Consider the following 23,845-nt stretch of genomic DNA (forward strand, 5'->3'; position numbering starts at 1 on the left):
AGGTATAAATTCCCGGCATTTTTAAAAAGTTATTACAAGTAAGGCCACCTCTCTTAGCCACTTTGAATAGCCATCTTTTAGCCTAAATTAATGAATGCAAGTGAGAAATGTTGCTTGCCTTGACTGACTGATGCATCACTTGCCATTCGTTTTACCAATTTCATCAAAACTTGAAAAAATGGAATCCATACCAGTTAATGTGTTGAAAAATACATGCATTAATTAAACCTGTATCTTCTTTGTTTTGTTTGAATTGATAATAAAAAACAAATCAATATAGGAATCCCCGGTATGAATCAAACAAAATTTAGACTGTAGGCCTAAACCCTAGGCGTGCTGCCTAGTATATAGAGCCGGGTGTAAGACTAGAGACTTTACTGTAGTGTACGGGGGTATTCTCTCATAAGTGATGCGCTGGCCGGCGTACGTGTGCGAGGATTATTTTGTATCCCTTAAAATCACGCCCTTCACGGTGTTCATGGCTTAGGTCTGCTCCCGAATCTTCTCAAATTTGCAACCCTCAATGGCGTAATCTTCATAACCAAATTACAGTAGCAACCCAAAATGGTGTGAAGAGAGAGAGAAAAGGCTACCCTAAACGGCGATTTACCAGCGAATGGTCCTGAAATGCAACCCTTTTTGCCAAAGACGTCGACGACGCCCGAGTGCCTGAAACGGGACCCTTTTCGGCGCTTTTTCTGGACGCGGGTGCGTAGCAGGTCATTTGGAGAGTGACCCCCCCGGGACTATGATCCGGAAGAGTCTGAATTTGAGCTGATTGGATATCTTCCCATTGGACCATACTGGTTGCTTTTTCAGGAATATGCTTAGTGCTGGTGTTTACTCCAGTTTCTGTATCTCCTCCAGCAGTAATCATGCTTCCAAGATAGGTAAATCTTGCTGCATTCTCCAGTGGATGATTGTTGACTAGTAGTTGATCTGTTGGTAGTCCATCTCCTGTCTGCATAACCTTGGTACTACAATAGGTTCTTTCTTTTGGTTGAGGAAAAGGAGTAGGGCAGTTTAACCCTATCTTAACTGGGCTATTTCGGACCAGTATATACTGGGGGGGTCAATTTGACCCCCCCCCCTCAGATCTCGGCCGCTGATTGCGCAATCGCCGCGAAAATGTGCAAGCGCGTAGAGCCGGATTTAAACTACAAGAGTGTATAGTAAAAGTTTCAACAACAAAAATTTTAATATTTTTTATTAAGTAATTATGCAAATAAGCATATAAAATTTGCCATAAATTTGGTTTTTTGTGTATGTATTTGCCTTTAACTCAATTTATATAGCTAGTAGAATGCTAATTTTTGGTGGGAGTATCAATTATTACATTTCTAACAAATATCTACAAAAAATATAATGTATTTTTTATGTATTTTATTGTTTTTTAAATTCTTATGTATTTCTTTGTTTTTTCAAACCTTTGTTTTTTATTGTTTTTCCCAATGAACTTTGTGAGGACCCTTTTGTGATCATAAATAGCATAAAATAAATCCATTTAAACCAACAAAGCTAAAAATAATCATAGATTTATGATTTTTGGTTGGAAAACACAATTTGCATTGACTTTTTACACGGAATCACGTTTTTGAGCAATTTTTGGTCTGACATGCACTTACAAAACGTTGTGTAATTTTTTAACCGCGTACCCGGGCGTCGCAAATTTGGTCTCAAAAGATGCGCAAGACTTGAAAGTAAAAAGTCAGTTAGCGGCGCAGTCAAAAAAATTAGATTGACCCCCCCCCCCCCCCCAGTTTAATAAGGGTTAACATTGTGGATGTATGAATAATCCTCTTAATTTTAGTGAACTAATGTTTTTATTTGTTTATTAACAATATTTTTTTAATTAATTTTCTAGTGCTACAGACATCCTTGAAGTGGAGCTGTATGACACAATTAGCTCTGTGGAGGTGAACATTGGTGATGCTCTTGTCAATGCTGGATTTGCTAAACACACTGGAACAGCACAGAAGTCTACATGCAAGTGAACCAGCATCAAACACTTCTATTCTTTCTATCCCCATATTCATCCATTATGAATAACCAAGTTTACCAACTGACTATGCAATGATTTTACATTTTGGTTTGTACAGTGTTATGAATATGTGGTTTGACTCCCAATCATGTTCAGTATATTGGTCTAATGAAGAGAATCAGGTGGTATTCCTTGAGCCAATTAGTCCAAGCCATAGACCTTTCCCAAACTAACATTAAACCAACCTGGGGCCCATTTAATGATGACAGATTCTGGCTACTCTTTCATTATGGTAACTGCCATGGTATTGCTGCTCACATCTAATCAATACCTACGTTTCCATGGCAGCAACCATAATGAGATACAGTCACTGTAAATCTTTATGAAACATTCCCAGGATATTGAAAAGCCATAGGGTTTTGTTTGTCTTTTTCCATGATTATCTACTCACAGGGTAGACCAGAGCACACACAAAAATTATCCACCAAACTCTTCATATTTTCTCCATGCTGGTTGGAATACATATATATTTGACAAAAAGATAGATAGGAATCTCAAACCCCTTGCTGTTAAAAAATGAAAGAAACCTTCTGTGAAGCTGATGACATTTTTGGAGACATAAGGATGTACACTGATGACAGATAATCCATGTACATTCAGGGGGAAAATCTTCATAAGTAAACTTGAACAATTCTTAAATGGTGTATATACTGCACATACATACTGCTTTATAGAAATATACCCTAATCACATTTATGATTAGTGCGCAGTACATTATTGTAAGGCTTGGAGACTCCTCTTTCATTTGATGCAACTCATATGATAAATACATCACACAGTAAGAATACTTTGAAGAAAGAATACCAAAATCTCATTCGGCAGACAACATATTATTAATAATAAACACAGCATTTATTATGCGCCATCTATCTATTCCGATGGGCAGAACATCTGAACTTCATGAAGAACAATCACATGTCTCAAGATGTTATCTATCTTCAATTTGATAGAAATTTCTCAATGAAAGAAATAAACAAGGAAATAAAAGGTTTAGTTTCTTATAACTAATGCTTGAGTTTCCATAAGTTTGTTAAATGAATTAAATGAAGACATTTTCACAGGCTGGCTGTTGGACTAACTCACCACTCTATTTTGTTGATGCTTAGCCAAGCATGAAGTAATGCTGTTGCTATGGTAGGCAATATGTTAAGGTACATTTGTGTAGTAAAATTATGGAAAGACATACATTATTTTCAACAAAACAAAACTGTTATTCCTTTGTAATGTTCTTTGATCAAGGTATCATATTGAAGTCAGATTTGGGACCTGTGCTTTACTTTTTGAAATTCATATACTGTTCCTCGGTTACTTTTTTGGTATGCATTTATCCAATTGTTCTTAATCACTCATGCATAAAGTATGAGTTTCACCAGATGAAAGAGAAATTTCTAAGTTTTACAATGTTAAGTCATTGATCAATTATATTTGTGATTAAGTTATGATAAAATATATACAATGATCAGTTTAATTTTGTTACAGTGAGATGTACTGTATAGTATTTTCACTATCAAATATATAGTTATATGAAGATATAAATTGCAGTTATTTGTGCTCAAATCAAACCAACATACAACATTAGTGAATTCTATGAAGAACCTCTATAATTTGGGGGCCATTTCATAAACTGTTCATAAGTCAAAAGTGACTTTAAGAATGACTGGTGATCCTTTCTTGTGGTAAATTATATTCACCATTAAATGTTCACTGGTGATTATTTAGCACGTAAGAAAGATTCACCAGTCATTCTTAACTTTATGAAACACCCAGCTGCTATGTATTTTTTATATGAATGTTTGAGGTTAAGTGAGAAATGCCAACAACTTGAGAGTTCAAGTTCAAAATAGGGTTTTTGAAATATTTTTTGTAGTTTGATAGTTGTAGAAAATGAAAGGAAACTTGAGCTAAATTTTTAAATATCCTGCACATGTTATCAGTTCAGATATGTTGTGTTATCGTTTTGAATTACCAAAGTTAAATGTATAATGTTGCAGCTGAGTTTTATGAGTTTGATTTGCCAAATGTGATACTTTCTTCCATGCTATATAAGGTTTTTTTTTTCTCTTCATATGCTTTTCATTGATCCATATATATATATAGAAAGTCTCAATTGCTTTTGCAGTGTTATTAAATCATGATACACTGTATTTTGTTGTATATCATTTTCTTCCAATAGTGAATGCCATGTGATGACTTGCCTAAAACATACAGTAAGAGGCTACAAGAATTTATCAGTGCCAAAAAGAAAGGATTTTTGTTTATTTATATATAAACAGACAAATGTAATCAAATGTTGATCATATTACAGGAATTTCTTTCATTGTTGACAGTTGCAAGACTTTTGTTCAACTAATTGTGTGCAATTTTTGTTCTTCAGAAAGTTTTTTTTTTCTCTCTTAGAGTCACAAACAAATATTCATCAGTTTTTTTTTCTCTCGCCTGCATAGCAAGAGCGAGACTATAGGCGCCGCTTTTCCGATGGCGGCGGCGTCGTCAACATCAAATCTTAACTGAAGGTGAAGTTTTTGAAATGTTATAATAACTTAGAATGTATATGGGCCTAGTTCATGAAACTTGGACATCATGGTTATCAAGTATTACTGAATATCCTGCCAGAGTTTGATGTCACGTGACCAAGGTTAAAGGTCATTTAGAGTCAACGAACTAAGACCATGTTGGGGAATCAATATCAAAATCTTAAACGAAGGTTAAGTTTTTTAAATGTCATCATAACTTAGAAAGACTATGGGCCTAATTCATGAAATTTGAGCATATGGGTAGATTAAGTATTACTGAACACCCTGCCTGAGTTTCAGGTCACATGACCAGGCCCAAAGGTCATTTGGGGTCAATCAACTTAGATTATGTTGGGGGAATCAAAACGAAATCTTAACCAAGGTTAAGTTTTTTAAGTATCATACTTGTAACTCTGAAAGTATATGGATATAGTTCATGAAACCTGGATATAAGAGTAATCAAGCATCAGTGAACATCCTGCGTGAGTTTCAGGTCACATGACCAAGGTCAATTAACTTAGGCCGTGTTGGGGGTATTTGTTAAATTGCCATCATAACTGAAATTTTGTAGATCTAGTTCATGAAATATGGACATAGGATAATCAAGTATCACTGATCGTCTTGCACAAGTCTTTGGTCACATGATCAAGTTCAAATATCAGTTAGGGTCAGTGAACATAGTATTTTTTTAATCATATGATTGGTGTTTTTGTGAATGATTATTCTATAGTCGTTTTCAAAGTCAGCACTGCTGCTATATTGAATTGCGTAATGCAGGCGCGACTGCCAGAGGCGCTCCACTTGTTCTGTGTCATCAGCACCTATGATTATCAAAGCAACGAGATATGTTGCTGTACAATTTCCTGGATTGGATTGTGATTCATAAATTTCTACAATATAATTTTATAAACATCAGACAATTTTGTAAGAGTTGTAACCAAGATTAAATCTGCTCAACTCAACCAACCAGATAAACTTTTATATTACAATTCTGTTTGTAAGAGAAAAATCAACTTCTTGATGAAACTTGGGTGATATTTGGAAATGCTCTTGTAAAATAGTTTTATAAGTAATAACCACCTTAAGGCATACTCCACATCCATGGATTTTTCGTTCAAATGATATTACGTTTTTGTTTATATAATAATGTACAGATGTTGATACATGTACCTTATTACAGTACAGTCAGCTGACAGTTTAGATTCTTGACACACAAAGTGTTTGGTTGGAAGCTTTGAATAGAAAGACATTTATGTTTGGTACATATTTTGTTGTCTACATGCTCTGTTCAAAATAATTGTGTATGCATAATATTCCATTGTATGAAAATTATAAACCACTGTATTAAACAGTGGCACTGTGAAAGATACAAAGGGAAAGATATTTTCAAAATTCTCAAATAAGATGGTCTAAATTCTAGTATTGTTTGATCATCTTTTGTAAAGGCGGGAAATACTAGTTTCATCTCATGAATTTGACTAGTTTTCATTGAGTGTAAAGAAGTATATGTTTTATTTGGTATTTTATATGATTTAAGCATACCGTACATATGCTTTTTTCTGCTTTATATGCTTGATCTATATGTCTTCCAGAGATTTGTAAAACCTACAGTTTGTAAGTGGTCAATAATATGGGATCAAATGCCATATTGAATTGTTAATCTTATTCTTTGTTATCGATGGTTTCATGATCGATAGAACATTATGTAAAATCATCCTCTTTTGTCTTTTTTTACAAAGAGATGCCAGTGGTGCTCCTCATTCTTAAATATATTTTGTTTCTTATAAATTGTCATGGAAATTTTTATTATGTTCTTCGTTGATTGAGGTGAGATATGAGATGAACCAAAGGAGAAATGGCCAATAGAAAGCCAATATTTATATAATATTGACTGGCTTTAAGGGAGGTACCATATATGGTATATATATATATATATATTTCTGAAGTAGTCTTAGATTGTCCCAATTAGATGAGGGCAATATGGGTCTACTGAAAGGAATACAATTTGGTATCTTACAAATATTAACAGCAGTCAATTATTATTACCTAGTTGTATAATGAGTAATTCAAGCTATTATTTGTCAGCAATGTATTTGTCTGTCAGTAATTCTGATATCAGGTTATTCGTGAACTTGTTGAAGTTATCCTGGCTAAGTAATTGTGACGTAAATTGTTACCGTGCCAGCATGCACGGCGCACGCAAACATGTCCACAATCTTGCTCTTGGATTTGATCAGCTGAATGTACAGATTATTATGGACCACTTATTATTGTACTTAGGAGCTTCTTGCGGAGGAAGGGTGTATGAATGGATGCTCATCATTCAGCTGAGCCCTGATCAAGCTATTGTGTCATATTTATTGTTGACAAAGTATGTTTTGATATCTTGTCTAAAAAAAGTCTGTTTCAAGTAATAATAGCATTTGTTTGTAATTTAATCACATATTTGGCAAACCATTGTTCAAGATTTCTCTAACATATTCATAAATGAGATTTGAATTCTGGGTCATATTTGATTCAGATGGAAACAATGCTATGAGATGATTCCAACAAGTTTACTAACCTGATATCTCTTTGCTGACAAGCATAGAAACTTGATGATCCCAGGTAATGAGGTACATATAACTGATGGGGAACCAGGTTACAGGGGTGTATCCTTAATGGTCCAGTCACATTTCCCCTACAGCAGCTGTACGGTGAGTCAAAAACAGCCGTTTTAACATTTTTTGTACCAGCTACATAATTATAGGTGGTTTGAATAATAATGAATAAAACTGATATTTTCGACTCGCCATACGACCGTCGTAGGGGAAATGTGACTGCATCATAAATCATATACTCTTCATGTGTGTGGAGGTTACCAAATACACAATCTTTCATAAATTTTTCCTATGTTTTCTTTGATTCGTTTTCCCACTCTCAAATATTAGGCATATGAAATTTGAGTTGAAATTAATCTTCATTCCCCAGGAGTTGGACAGGATTATATAAAAATGCAAAAATTACAGTTATTAAGATACTACATACGGATTATGTATTAGAAAATGGGGAGGGTAAACAATCAAGAGCGGAATAGACTAATGTCCAGATTAATGTGCATCCATTCAGGAGTATTGTGATTATGGAATGAAAGAAAGTGGCTTACAGGAGTAAGAGAATTATGAAGGAGAAAACAAGAGGTAGTGGTGGTCCTATAGGAGCGGGGAAATTAGATACAAAATTGATAGGGGTGATATGCAAGATAGAAGATGGAGTAAAGAAAGTTAATGGAAAGAGAGATGGTGGGTGGGGTAAACAATTGAAAGAGAGAACTAATGGTAATACAGAGTGAATTAAGTAAGGAAAGAGTTCATGGGGAGTAGCATTCTGAAATTGCATCTATATAGTGTTAAAAAATAAAGCTTCAAACGTATAGGCGACCTTCTCTAACGCCTTTCCCGATTTCTAGCATGTATAACTTTATTATCTTACATCCAACTTTTCATGAAATTTTGAGCATGATGCTTACTTAATTGATTTTTATCTTATTCTGGCGAACTTTTTTTCTGGGCCAGACCATTAAATCATAAATTGAAAAAAAAAGTTCCGGATATATACCACCTCCCTCTCTCAGTCCATCAATCCCCCTCTCTCCCCCTCTCTCTTCCTCTCTCTCTTTCCCTCTCTCTATCAAGACACGGATGGCGCCCTTTTTTTTTTAGCGAAATGACGCAGTGTCCCTTAGAACTTCATTATTTTTAAAGAGAGGGGACCTCTATTTGACCCACATACCGGCTTCTCCTCATACATGGTGGAAATATACAGTGAGTCAATCATTAAAGGGGAGTTCAGCCTAAAGAAAAGTTTGTGGTAAATACCAGAAAAAAATAATTTGAAAATATTCCTCAAAGTTTGAGGAAAAGCCATCACTGATTAAGAAATTTATTAGTAGGAGTTTAATAAAGTTTGTTATTTGTGACGTTTTATATTAACAACTGATGTGCTATAGTTATGTAATATATATTTCAATTTTCCAAGGTTCATGCTGAATATTTTTTTTTTTCAGGAGCGGGTGTGAAATGATTTTTCTGTTGATATACTGAAGTTACAATAAAAACATTGAGAAAATTACAGGATATTTATTTTCATTTTTTGGTTACTACACAACAAATGGGGAGGCTGTTCGCATATGACGTCACAAATTCCAATAATTCTTAACTTTTTTTTTAATCCTCGGTGGATTTTTCCTAAAACCCTCACAAATATATTTGATTATGTTTTTTCTGCTATTTTTACAATCCTTTTGTCGGGGTGGGCGAACCTCTCCTTTAAGCAAACTCGCTGGCAATGTTGGAATTCTAAACTACTCAAAGTGATAACGACTTGGGGAACGCCCCAGTAATATGTCAAAGGTCATGATGTACCTTACTGCTCCCATCTGCGATAATGCATTATTGAGGTAGATAATTCTAGACATGTATTTACTGAAATCTTTATTCGCCGATCCTACTCCAAGCCTGTGAGCACTCGAACCTATATGTAGACTCTCGGGTTGAGCACTATTGTAGGTCCTCTACAAAATAATATTTCAACAAATTTTATTATCGGATTATTTTACCCTATATTTCCCTTCGTTCTTCCCTTTCCTCTTTTTTCTCTTGTTTTTTTTTGTTGCGGTCTTCTTCTTTTTTTTTTTTTTTTTTTTTTTTTGGGGGGGGGGGGAGGGCACATTTTATAGCTAAACAATTTCCACTTCTCTGTATAGGATTTCCCCGCCTTAAATGAGACTTCAATGCCTGTATATCCCTTGCATGATGATAATGAGAATAAGCATGCATTTTTATTAGGGGAAAAAAGTTTGCACAAGAAGTGAACTCCCAGAAAAGGGAGTTTTGGATGTCGGTAAAGCTTGGCTGATGTTTCTGGCAATGATTTTGATCTAGCCTTATTCCTACTTTTCACACGAAAGCCTGATTGTGTAAGATTTTGACTTAGGTGATTAATGCCAATAAAATGAGAAACCATGTAATTTTGATTATCAAGAAGATGAGGAAAGAGTGAGTACGCTAGCTTAGCATCCATGATGGAACTACCCCAATCTATCCCAGGAGGTATCACTTCATCTTGGTCTATCCTAGCCTAGTCAATGTATTACCATCTCCGTCAATGGATCGAATATGTTGTCTGCAAGTATCAAAATAAATAAAAAAAATCATTCACATCGTGTGTCGACATTTCCATTCAAGATTAATAGTTATTAACCATCACTTTTTTCAATATTTGTTTCCATTCATTGGTTGTATATTTTGGTAAGAACGTATATTTTCAGACAAAGTGCATGCTAAATATCTGTATACTACTGGGCATATAAACATACACCATTTTAGCTATCTTCGATATTATCACATAATGATATTTGCGGAATAGAAGAGTTTTTATAAATAAGCTTACACTGCAGTTTCGAAAATCAAACACATTTAGTCTCAACCAAATTTGTTATCTAAATTTATAACAGATCTGTTGCGTCTATAGGTGAGGGTTGCGGGCAGTGGATCCCCTCCCCATAGGCGGCGGAAGCGGGGGGGGACGTGTCCCCCCTAAATTTGAGTTGGGGGACGATCGATCCCCCCCCCTAAATTTTTTGTTGATAACCTTTTTTTTTTTTTTTTTGCTTGTCAAAAAATTTTGGTGGTCCCCCCTAAAATTTTTGGCTTCCGCCGCTAATGCCCCTCCCCCAAATCTTCAAATCTTTTTTTATCAACCATCAAAGGGGAGGAGTAGAAGAAAACGAAAGAAATTGGATCAAACATATTTGATTGAATAATAAAGAAAAGAGAAAGTGAATATGCTTTACACAAGCATGTGTGGTCACCCCAGCCAGTAAACAATCCAAGGCAATGCGTGTATAAAACAAAATATCGAACGAAGAATATGCTTTCTAAGAAATGAACTGTCTAAATTCTAATTCTAAAGATGTAAGTTTGGTTATTATCATTTCATCTGAATTGAAACGAATTGTGAAACCGGTCTTGTTTAGGCCTATAAGAGAACAATAGAATAAAAAACAAACTTCTATAAATTAACCAATGAACGCTGTGAAAATTATTGTATTCCCCGCCAACCGCGTAGCCAGGATTTCATTTTGGAGGGGGCGGTAAATGCACGCGAAGCGTGCTAACACTTACAGAGCGCGCGAAGCGCGCTCCCTAGGGGGTGGCTGCAGGGAGGGGAGTTTCCCCCTCCCGCGCGAAGCTTTCGGTGTTTCATAAATTAAAATTAAAAGGAGCCGTCTCTCTTGTCTCTAGTACCAATATCAGCTCCAATTCAGTTGACTATATCGTGTGTTTTCAAAAGTGATTGTGAACGCACAAAAAGGGATAAAATGGAGGAAATTAAAATAATAATTACCCCGCGCAAAGCACAGAAGCTAAAGCGTTTTGTCAAAGAAAAGGGTCCCGAGATAAGGGTTCTCTAAGTTTAAATGAATGCGTCCCTTGGAAAGATCAGATATGATTACAAACAATTATATCTTTAACTCGCAAAACAGAGGAGAAGAAGGGTATATGCCGGGAGGAAGATATTCCTCCCCACCCTGAGCAATGAAACTCTGAAATTTCAAAGGGCGGACGTTTCATCAAATGCAGATATCTCTAATACCCCATCGGCTCTAATTCAATTGATTTTCTATGATTATTGAATTTCATTACAAGGAAATAGTGCGCAAAAAGTTGAAACTTCTGTGATTTAATTAAATTATATATAAAAAAAGATGATTTCTTTGACTGTTATCCTGAAGCGCTTCATTTTGAATGAAAAAGATCAGTGTCATTCAAAAATTCAAACTGAGGGCGCAAAACAGGACAGGAGATGAATGTGCAGGGAAATAAAGTTTGATAGAATTTGATACAAAAAATATTGTACTTTTTTTTATTTAATACGACACGAAATGTATACCTTCCTCTTTTTAAATTAGGTACTTGTTTGCCCCCAAATTATGGTTGTTTAGCAATGAGCTGATAAGCGGGAGAAGTTGCTTATATGGAGGTGCATGACGGCAGAAATTGATATAAAGATTTTACCCACCCGGAGTCGACCCGACCAGAAGTTGCGCGATCAATTTGAAAAAAAAAAGATAACTTCATATGCTTCGGACTAACCTTACTCTATAATTCCATGGAGCTATAAAACATGTCTAATTCCATGTCCTAATGTATACATTTGAACTTTAGCTGACAAGAAACACATACAGCTGAGGTGGAAAACAGGGTTAGAGAAAGGGTGAGGGAATACAAAGGAGAACTGCAATATTGTCATTTAACCGCGCGCAGCGCGGAAGCAAAATTCATATATATAAATTTAGAGCAAGAGTAAAGGAGTTTCTCTTTTGAAAAAAAAAAAAAGAATAAAAAGAAAAACCCACAAAGCTACCTTTCTTCCCTTTCCTCCCTTTGCTTTTCCTTTTCTCCTCTCTTTTTCCCCTTCTTTTTTTTTTCTTTTGGGGACGTTTTTTTTTTGGGGGGGCGACCGCCCCCACCCCCTGGCTACGCGCCTGTTCCCCGCCAATGGTAATAGAAATCCAATTCCCGCCAACTTCACAATCCAAAATATTGGTCTCGTAAGGGAATGCGACACCTAATTTTTAAGAATCGAAGTAGGGCGATTCCACGCTAGAAAAATCATCCATTTTCACATCACATTTCAACCTGTTGTCCAAACAAATGAGAACCTTCAATTTGTTTTGTGGTAAAAATAAAGTACTACTGGGCCATAGAGATATTACACTAATATCTCTATGTACTGGGTCTACTGGGTAGTCATGTAAAAAAATGACAACCAACAAAAATATGTTGATCATCGGTGAATTCGAGGTGAAAATGTTGCGTGTCGTACGGGACAATTCTGAGTCCCGAACGACACACAGCATTTTCACATTTAATTCACCCATAGGCCTATATAATCAAAAAAAATTTGTTGTTGATTATCATTTCTTTTTACATGACTCCCCCAAAAAACGTTATCATTGACAAAAAATAAAATTCTATTGCTCAACTCAAGCATTCGGCTGTTCTGCTATTAGAGACTAGAAATCGTTGTCGAAATGTCCCGTACGACACGCCCAGTAGATGTTTTTTGTCAGTTTTTCAAATCACCTTTCTAACAATACAAGACAAATAGTTGAAATCAGCTTTCAGCGTGACATCTAGGAGCGGTGCCAGGGAATTTAGAAAGGGAGGGGGAGACGAACTGTTGTCATTTTTTCTTCTTCAACTGAACTAGCTTCGAAAATGTCATTACTAAGTAAGGCCTTAATAAATTGTTCTATGTTATTTTATCCTTTCCCTCCCGTATTCTTTCTACTTTTTTTTCGAGGTTCCCCCGTCCCGGCATTGTTCAGCACCGCATCTACGATGATCAGACTTACTCTCACATCTGTTATAGGTCCATGCTCCCACCTTTTACTCACACAGTTTAGGGTGGGGTTGGGGGCTTTGTATCAGGAATGCGGCGAGTTCACCGGATTTTACTGCTCAGGTCGCGGCTGTTTTGGTTACCATGGTAGCGGTCCGTCTGCTCTTATTGGAATCCTCAGGAGAATGATTGCATCGAGGGTATAATAGTATATGATCCCAGACTCCCATGTATACAGGTACCCGCACAAACTTTGTTCTACCATTGAAACTTATGAGAACAATAACTATACCAAGGAAGATGTATCGCCACGGATTGCACTAACCTCAGCGGTGACACCACAGTTGCTCCGGTCGTAATATCTCAGAGGGCCCGGCATAGGGTTAGAGTTAGGATTGTAATAAAGAGATTTAGGTACAGAATAATGTAAACATAATGATTATGCTATAGGGTTTGTTTAGTTTGGGACGTTATATTCTATGGTTAGCTTAATAACATGCATATTTTTCATCGGAGCAGTAGTCGCCGGAGCAAACTGAATTTCATGGAACGCCATCACCATCATCATCATCATTACCACAACCCGCCATATAACTTTTGTTCTATCAACCTGGAAATCAGTTGTTGAATATGATTCGTTTCATTTCCGGAGATTGTGATTACGAGTCATGATCGTGATTTTAAAAAGTGTTGTTAGCCTAATATAATATTGGGTCTATATTGCTTCCATTCCAAAGCGGCATAAATCTAGAACTGGTCTACCACACCTCGGTCACCTTGAACTGGAGAGGTCACGACCCCGATTCGTGCGTCATAAAAATACCCCGCCACCAAATACACACCAGACGACATCTGTCAACCTACTAAGGTCATGCAAGGTCAATTAAGTTCAGGTCATATGCTCCTAACTCATAACCTGTTAACTACCTCGTCTGTCATTAGGTCAGTACTTTGGTTTCTAATTTTGCGTGGTGGAATTGAAGCTATTTTCGACAACAAGGTGTAGCCACAGATTCACTTTAAAAAATGTCGGGGTGTATGATACATTCTCTGGTGTTTGAAACGTGTAGGTGAAGTTGTTGGTGGTGATGATGATGACGACGGTGATGACGATGATGACGACGATGACGATGATGATGATAGTGATGATGACAAAGATGGTTGTGGTAATGATTATGATGGCGATGTTGTTTGTTTTTATTTCCGTAAGACAAAAATATCACATAATATGATTACAAATCGAAAAAGTTCAAATAAAGTAAAATTTCGAATGGTATATAGCCCATTTTCAGCTGCAAATGCGCTATATTGCTGCTGGTCTTTCATGGGTTTAGTACATTATAAAACAAATTAATATAAAACAAAATAATCTTTTTTTATAAATGAGGAATTACAAAACAAAGCAAAACAAGACAAAACAGTGTAGAAAAGTAAATATAGTCCTTTACAAGAGGTTAAACGCAATAACTTGACTGTGTTTATGTCATGAAAGGGGTTTCTAAAGGTGGTTAAAGTGGGAAGTTGATGCAAATCAGCGGGTACCAACATGATGATGAGGATGATGTTGATGGGGGATTGTGACTGCAATTGTCATTGCCCATTTTAATATCTCATTCCCTTTGGATCCCCCTTCCAAACTCCCCTTTCTCTCTCTCTTCTTCCCTTTCCACAAGCTCTTCTTCCACCTCTTCTCAGTAACCTCGCCTTCTCTTTCAGTCTTGTATTTATAAGCCGCATTCTCCAGTCAGAACTTAAACCCCATCCATCAAATCTTACATTACCCCCCCCCCCCCCAGGTTTATCTTCGTTTTGCCTTAAAAGTTCTGATTAGAGAATGGTTTGAAGCATCTGAGTATTTTAATGTCTCTTGTTATTCCATCATATTCAAAGAATGGTCGACTGCTAGTCACAAAAATAATTTAGTAGATATAGACTTATAAAAAGTGCGGGGTAAACTAGAAAAAAAAATGCTCGCCACACAGGGCCAGTTCCTGAGGGATAATCAAAATATTCTAAAAGGTCATAAACATTGTGGTTTCGAAAGTGTATGCAAAGCCCATCACAAAAATATGCTTTCCTTATAAATTCATATTTTTATATATACTTGCTTTGTATGTGTCGACTATCTTTGCAAAAAAAAATTGCCCGAAAGTGACATATTACTCCAGTTTAGTGAATTTGATTATCATATTTAAAATTTTAAATTATATGATGACAAATGGATTGATCAAAAGGTAATCTCAGGGTACTCTGCAATTCTAAATTATGTGAGATTATAGAAAGAAGGAGCTTCTTGAAGAAAGGGTTTCATATCAAGTTGCAAAATAGGACCTTTGTATTCTGTTTTGAAAGATCCTATTCCACATGAAGATGAATAACGATCGGGTATAGGATTGACGACTTTGTTAGATCGTAAATCACCTTCTCAACCAAACTAGATGTATATTTCAAGATGACAAACAAGCCAAAATAGATGATTCTGGTATGTTAGTAACAGAGGGGCCTGAAAGGTAACGTAATTTGGCCATTCCCAGGCAGTGCTTCCACTCTTCCTGGAATCCAGGAAATTCCAGCAAGTTTTGCTATTTTCCAGGATCATTCCAGGGAGTGAGAAATTCCAGGAAGATTTCCAGGAAGTGAGAAATTCCATGAAGTTTTCCAGGAAGTATAACATTTTAGAGAATGACATTATATTATCTGAATATTATGTCAATATACTTCACTTATGTGTGTGTGTAGAAGAGAATTATAACTTATGGAAGACGGAAGAAGAAATTTCAGGATATTTTGTAAAATTCCAAGAACTTTCAGAGTAAATTCCAGGAAGTTCCGTTTTGAAAAGTGGAAGCACTGTTCCCAGGATTCAAACCTGTGCATCAAATATAGTGAAGAAAGTCAAAGGGATAAATGAAAACAACATTATTTTACTTTCTTCCTTTCACCCATTTCAATTCAATTACAATTTCAATTAACGAGATTAATAATGAATACTATTGGTCTATTCCTTTTCCCTTGTTCTTTCATAGCATGATCTGATCCAAATGATAACAGAACAGTCATAATTATTTGTGCCTTTAGGTAACATGTATCTTCTTGAAACATTTTAATCAAGTATCTCTATAGGTGAAAGTAGGTGTAAGACAGCATTGTAGTAAGAAAAGACAGTATAAATGAAATTGCAGACAAGAACTTTGCATGTTTGCTGATATATTTAATATGAAGCAAGGTGCATAACTTAGCAAAATGCTAGAACAGTCACTGATAAACAATAATAATGGCAATGAACTCACTAAAATGAAGGTCTATTATAAACAACACTTAATAAAAGCACCAAATATGAATCCAAGAGTAAGAACACAGTCTGTAAAAATGCATTTTTCTGGCTTTGTTACACCAACAACAACAACAACAACATTATATTTTAATCTAAACGATGGTGCATTCCAATTACATTACATTATAAAAACACAAGCTAGGATTTTCAGCAAAATTTACATAATAACTACTATAGAATTACATTTGATATCTTTTAGGAGAGAAAATGTGATTGGCTTTAAATGAAAAATGAACACATAATAAACGAAGCAATCACTTCATTTAATGTCTAAAAAGGTCACCAAGATGTATAAAAGATTCAATACAAAGCTAAACACCAGGATAATGGTTTATAAACTGTTAGAAACCAATGAAAAACAACTTTTTTCCTAGCATTAAACAAAAAAATGGCGGATTTCTTAAAAAGCAGCATAATTCTTCTTTGACATGTTTAAAACATCTTCACAAGAATTTTCAACAATTTGATGAATGAATGAGTAATGAAAAGATGGGATTTTCACTAAAATCTTATCAATATAAAATTATAACCTCACTCAACCTATGAAAAATGAAGGGAAAATTCAGTATGGTACTAGGCCTACTATAGCTACAGTATTAAGTGAAGTTCATATATAAATCTTACTACATGACATGTATTGGTGGGATAGTCAACTCACAATATTTGCTTTTAGTACTGGATTAATAATGACAATAGTCTCATAGATATCAAGCTTATACATAATTATTTGTATAAAAAAATATTTACTAGTAAAAAGTAATAGAAAAGGATTAATCTATTAAATGCTCTTAAATATTTTACCACATAAATTTCCATCATCTGACCTTTTATTTTTTTCTTTATATTTTGTTGATAGTATGTTGGAATTTGAATGCATTTATGATTTCATATATGTTTTAATATGAATATATAACCTGTGATGAGGTAAAAAAAATAATAAAGCAACATGGAAGAAGTGACTATTGACTTATCATAATAACTTAAAGAAGTAGGTGAATGGTGAATACTAGTATTTTATAGGGTTTTTGGGCCGTACCACCCCCCCCCCCCCAAAAAAAAAAAAAATAAATAAATATGAGAAAAAAACACTATATCAGGAGCAGTAGCAGCTATGAGAAAATAATGGTATATTGTATGCCAAATAAAGTATGCTTGAGTCTGGAATCTAGGAAGTTAGATACATGTATATCTATACAAGAAACTTGTATGTATCTTAAACAGATTAGATAGACAAGTTTACTACCTCAACCTTTAATAATTCGACTCTTGTTTAGGTTATTCTTTTTTTCAACAAATCACACAACAATACATACATACATAAACATAGCTAAATGATACAAATAAGCTTTATATTCATGCATTGCAAACTATAGATTCAGTAGAACATTAAACCTTTTAACAGTCACAATATTGCTTTGCCTCTGGATTTCCTAATTATACATAAAATGACGTTTATGTATTTTTTTTAAACATCAAGTACAAGTATACTGCCATCCCAGTTTAGCAACACATTCATGGTGCAATAAACACTGAACATTTCCAAAATTAGTATTAACACATTGAAAAACTTACAGGGAAAACTTCTTAACATATATGTAAATTACACTACAAGGTAAAAGAAGGATTTTAAACAACAGTGCCAAATATATCATAATAATACAAGCACTTTCCTCTCTTTAAATAATAGAGAAATTGCTTGATTTGCAATTGTAGCAAGAATCAAGCCGGCAAGCCAATGTTTTGAATACTGACAAAGTGAGGCACTTATGGTTTGGCAATATTTGGCTTACTCTATTCAATACACTGACATCTATGATATTTGTAAGTAATGTACCAAAATAAATGTATCATATTGGAAGAAGAAATATTCAGATTATTAGCCATGTTTAAAAGGAAATCATCCAATAAGAAAAAAAAAAGAAATTGGGAATACACTGTAGTAAGTGGTAGTAGGTATGTTTTAAAAATACAGCATATATTACAAAAAAAACCTAGCTACATGTAACATTACTCTATAACACTTATTGGCAAGAGAGTTTGGCTAGCTGAGTTGAATACATTTGTAAAATCAACTAATCACAATTACATGTAAACCTACATTTGGCAAATATAATAGGTTGATATACAAAGAAAATATAGGGATAACCGAATGGACATCTCATTCAATTTACAACCAACCTCTCTTACACATACTCGAGTATAGTGTTTGGTTTTCCTTGAGTTTTCTTAGACTAGAAAATGATGCATATTATTTTATTAAATATAATTGTGTACCTTTTGCACACTATAATTGCAATACCCTTTATTGAAATATAGGCAAGACTGCTTATTTTAAGGTTAAAATGGGATAATATTCAGGCTCATACAGTTAAAATACTGACATTTTTTGTTCTTTTCGAGTTATTTCTTATCTAAATTTGGCAAGGTGTAAGATTGCTGTTTAAAAAAATACTTACATGTAGCAGCCAAAAAGTTATGCTGTATATAAAGCAAGTGAAGGGATAAGTGATTTAAGTTAAAAAAAAAACACTTTAACAAATATAAAGTGTTCTTCAAATCAAATATATTTAACCTCTAGACATTAAAAAAAGAGAAGTTTGGGAGACCATACCAGTCCTGTGCCAACAAGAAACAAGTGTCATAAAGCACTTTAAGACATCTTCTAAACTTGATGACAGTGTAAAGCACTGTCTAAAACAAATTGTCACTTTAAATTCAATATGGTAACATGGCAAGGCAGTTAACTTATCTACTTTTTTACAACATATCAATTTGATAATGCGACAAAAATACTGCCATTTTAATACAAAAACTTTGGTTTCATATTCTAAAATGTAAAAAAATAACTCATTATGAGCTCATAAACAAATGCAAATATTTTGTCATCTAAATCATTTTGATATTTCATTGATGACACTTGTAAACAAGACAATGATCAACATGGGTATAATAGCCAATACACTAGATTGAGCTGAAAACATGGTGTTTGCCTGAACTTCCTATGAATTGGTAAGCCTAAGAATGAGTAACAGCTAGTGAGAAAAATATTTTGTTAACCAGGGGGCCCTTTCATAAAGCTGTTCATAAGTTCAAGAGGGACTTTAAGAATGACTGGTAATCCTTTCTTACGCGCTTAACCATCCCCAATGAATATACCATTTACCACAAGAAAGGATCACCAGTCGATCTTAAAGTCGCTCTCAACTTACGAACAGATTTATGAAACACCCACCTGGATTGAACAATGCACATCTGTTTAATCAAATCAGAAGCAAATGATATTCAAGGTAATCATGGTGATGTAGAATTGAAACAAATGCCTAAGTAAATTTACTTACCTGGAGCTTTAAAGCTACATGTACCCTTTGATTTTTTTGCTGCAGCAAGGTGTATCAAATGCAAGTTTATTTTAGAGGAAATCATTCTTCTACTCTCTAATTATATTCAGTCATCCTTGTATTGCATCAGGTAAAAAAAAACTGTGTGTTACAAACTAAAAATTATTTCAATTAGTCAAATATTTCATTCTTCTTTATTTAGTCACTCCTGTCAAACTTCAAATTGTTTTTAACACGATTACCAAGGCCAAGGGAGAAAAAACTGGACTTGGTATGACCTAGCTTGAAATATTGAAAGCAAATGATTCAGGATGGAAACAAATGTATTGCTTGATCTTAAGCTAATAATTTTGTACAATACCATGACATAAAGCATTGCAAACAATAGCCATTTTGATGCATTCCAGCCCAAAGTATGTCTACAGTCTATGTACATGATAAACCTACACTTATCTTTATATTAAATTAACTATCTAATAAATTAAATTACAATAAAAGTGGGCCTGCCACTTATAAAATTGTCCAAGGCCCAATCAAATCCTAATCCTAGGAAATTTGCACTCGTTTGCAAAAAAAAAAAAAAACACTCAAAACAATAAACTTATAAAAACAGTGATATTCTACGCATACAACAAGTAGATGTTTTACACAGATGAAATCTAAAAAAAGAAATGATTTTTCATATCTAAATATAATACCATGTCATTGTTTGAAAATACTTAACATATCTTAGAGTAAACACTTAAGACAATAAACTACATGAGTAAATTCTATTAACAGAGACATATACAGGATATACAAAGTAGTGGAAGGTTCTTCTGATAAGGAATGCTACTTGTAGTACATCATATATAGAAAATCACCTAAGTTCCAGCAAGCAAGGAATACTTTAATTTTATACAGTACTGTCATATTACAAAAAAAGACAAAACAGGCACATTAAGTGCCTGATAATAAGAATTGTGTATGCATAAAATGCTATAAAATGAGTGCATTTAAGCTAGAGTGCACTAACTGTTACCACCACTACTGGCCTTTCTTCAAATATGGGTCTGAATCAACTGGTTAGATTGCATAACTCAATAAAGCCTCAGCCTTAACCATTTTGTCCCCCTAACATCAATCCATCCCTTTTCATAGCTTTGAATGAACTCTTCCATTGCCAAAATCAAAATTTATACCAAGTCAAATCTCAGTAAAGCGTGTGAATAACTTCTTTTCTACTCTACCTATAAGTACTGTGATTGTTGAACTGTATTATGCTTCATAAATGAAGAACAAATCAAGCGACAAGTGTACAGCTTGATCCAAATTCTCATAGGAAACAACATCATCAAAGCTTATTACAATAGTAAGTTTAGCTTGAGAGATAATGAAGTTGCATGAAATATTCAACTAATAAACATTGGAAGAAAAACTGTATTCTGTCGTGTACATTTTCACTTTCATCTTTTTTTTTTCATTCTCTTCAAAATCATTGAGAGCCATGTGAATAAGCTTACCTCATCCATGATGACTTCAATAAACCTTCTCAATGACTCTTAAGGAATAGTTCATTGGTATTTACCATTGATTGCAGAACGTAGACTGATTATACTCTTAGTACATTTTAATGCATCACACCAAATCTTAGTGATAAACTTATCATATATTTTGGGTTAAGTGCTTCTGGATACTTATATTGTACCATACAATTCGTCGGCGTTCGTCCAAACCATCGTATCTGTCAATTTTAGTCAAAAGTTCTATTCTATTTGTTTTACATTTCTTTAAATTTCTGAGATGTGAGGGGATTTTCACAGCGATGCCATACAAATTGTTGATAAAATGCGCAAATCCCATAGGAAACGTGTACTGTAGCAAAGCAAACAACAGCTGCGTGCACATAATATGCAAATGCACGGTCAGCCAAACCATCATATCAGCAATGCGTTGACTTGCACATAAAAAAGCGATATGACGTTTTGACTGATCACGCGCATTGAAATCGTGGTCAGGGTTGTTGTATCACCTATGGTGTTTTTGTACAGGTAAAATCTAAACCCCTCAAGCCAAAATTACAAGCATGTAGCTCTTTTGCTATATTTTCTCTGATCCTTGGTTTTGTGTAAAAATAAAGATACCAATGTAAAGCAATTGTCTTGGTCTTTCCAACCATGTAATTTTCTAGCAATGAATATGTTGTAAGGCTGAGGAACTAAAAAAGTGTAAAAATTACAGTAAACTTTGAAGTCGATTTTCTCTGAAATGGGTTTGCACGGTCGTATGTGTGATACGGCGGTTCAGATGACCGCCGACAAATTCTATATTGTATCTGTAACATTCTTTAGTACAGCTGTTTGAATTATGGATATAAGATTTTATATAGAACTGAACTTTAGTACTATGCAAATTTTAATAGGTGTACCAAGAATCAAACACATGGGTCACTTTTATTAAAACATTCACTGTCTTAAAATGCACATATCATAGCAAAGTCCCGCATAATAACTGCTTTAAAATATCATTTCGAAATACATACTGCTTCAAAGTGAAATATACAATGGCATCATCACAAAACACTTTTGTTCAAATATCTATATTTCACACTGCATGATGCCATGGAGAAATTGATTGCTTTACAAATGAGTATCTTCCACCTCATAATTCATCAATTCTTCTTGGGTAAAGTTATCATATGGTACAATCATATCTGATTCCATTTCTCCCTTTATGCTTGAAAGGTGATTGCCATTAGATACATTCTTATCATTTTCCGCCATGACAGGATTGTCAAATCCCAGTTCCAAATCACTGTTCCGTGGTGTATGATTGGTTATATACTCACCGCTCCTGCCTCTCTTTCTATCACAGAGAAGATAGATAAGACCAACAATGATGATGATAATACTCACTGTAGCTATTACTACCAATGAGATGAACAGACCAGGATTACTCAGAAAACCAATTTCTGGAGGAGGTTTACGAGTAGGGCCTTCTGTTGTTTCCTTGACATCATCTTCTGGAAGAATAGGGTCTTCTGTTGTTTCATTGTCCTCCTCATCTGGAAGTGTTGTGGAGATTGGTAGGTTGATTTTAATGAAACTCGGAAGCTCTGTAGTGATGTTTGGGACTTGTGATGTTGGAAGCCCAAGCTGTGCAGAAAACAAAGAAAATATTAAATTATGGAATTTCTCTCTTAAAAATGAATCCTTTTATTAAAACATTAAAATACAGTAGTTTAAAGGTAAATGCTAGTTTTGGTAACGATATCAAAATGAGTTCGTACAGAATCCAATGAAATGACCACCAAAGTGTCTGTTTGTATAAATAAAACGCATGTGCCAAAGGATTCTGGAAGAAATTGTGTAATTGCTGAGAAATCAGCAAATAAGCACAGGATTCGGGTAGAGCGTCGGGCCCGACGCTCAAAGCAATAATTATACACTGTCCCACGTGCGCTTATCTGTGTTGGGGAAGTTCAGTCTGAACATTTTTCAGCGTAGATTTCAAGATTTCACAAAGTTCAGTTTATGTAACTGTACCAGATCTAGATCCTCGATGATATGCTGACAATTAAGCCTAGTTTTACAGACTTTCTCATGAAATCAGTGTTTACTGCAACTACTGGAATTTCTCTTTAAGCAAACAATTATTTCATGAGAAAGTCCTTTAAATCAACGTTAATTGTCAAAATATTATCATACATCTCGATGTGGTACATTAATGTACACTTATCTTTGTAAAATCATAAAAGTCTTAGCTCAAAATCGACACTTCTGCTGATCACTAACACAGAAAAGTATATGTGGGACAGTACTAATATTGCTTCGAAAAATACTTAACATATGATGGAATTCCATGCTTATTTGTTTTTCTCAGCAATAATGTATTTTCTTCCAGAGCTATTTGAAACATTTTTTTAATGAATACATACAAACACTTTGATGGTAACTTCATCATTGGATTCTGTTTGAACTCATTTTGAGATAGTTACCAATAACAATTTTACTAGTGGATCAACTGACCAACTTGAAACAATTGTGGACATTAAGACCATCTGAACACAAAACAGTAATAAAATGTATCTGTAACTCAGTTGGCAACCAATAAACAAGCTCCTTAGGATTAAAATCAAACATATATATCATCTAAATTACTAAGGACTGTTTTTAAAGAGCAGACTCAGTCTTCTACTGTATAAGAGTGAGTTTTACAATCTGATTGAAAAATAATAAAAATCAACACTTTA

At 34.5% G+C, this 23,845-nt stretch overlaps 2 protein-coding genes across 3 annotated transcripts in view; one reads left to right on the forward strand and one right to left on the reverse strand.

The window, feature by feature from the left end:
* LOC129256801 (uncharacterized) overlaps positions 1–6,342 on the forward strand; it is a 36,265-nt gene extending 29,923 nt beyond the window's left edge. The window contains exon 19 of the mRNA XM_054894984.2: positions 1,865–6,342. Coding sequence (XP_054750959.1) covers positions 1,865–1,994 — 130 coding nt within the window. The 3' untranslated portion in view covers positions 1,995–6,342. The remainder of the gene's footprint in view (positions 1–1,864) is intronic.
* Positions 6,343–17,127: 10,785 nt separating this feature from the next.
* LOC129255400 (mucin-2-like) overlaps positions 17,128–23,845 on the reverse strand; it is a 32,535-nt gene continuing 25,817 nt past the window's right edge. For both annotated transcript variants that reach the window (XM_064097604.1, XM_064097605.1), the window contains exon 6: positions 17,128–22,748. In XM_064097604.1, the coding sequence (XP_063953674.1) occupies positions 22,233–22,748 (516 nt within the window). In that variant the 3' untranslated portion in view covers positions 17,128–22,232. The remainder of the gene's footprint in view (positions 22,749–23,845) is intronic.

This window comes from Lytechinus pictus, chromosome 3, assembly GCF_037042905.1.
Source record: "Lytechinus pictus isolate F3 Inbred chromosome 3, Lp3.0, whole genome shotgun sequence".
NCBI classification, from domain to species: domain Eukaryota; kingdom Metazoa; phylum Echinodermata; class Echinoidea; order Temnopleuroida; family Toxopneustidae; genus Lytechinus; species Lytechinus pictus.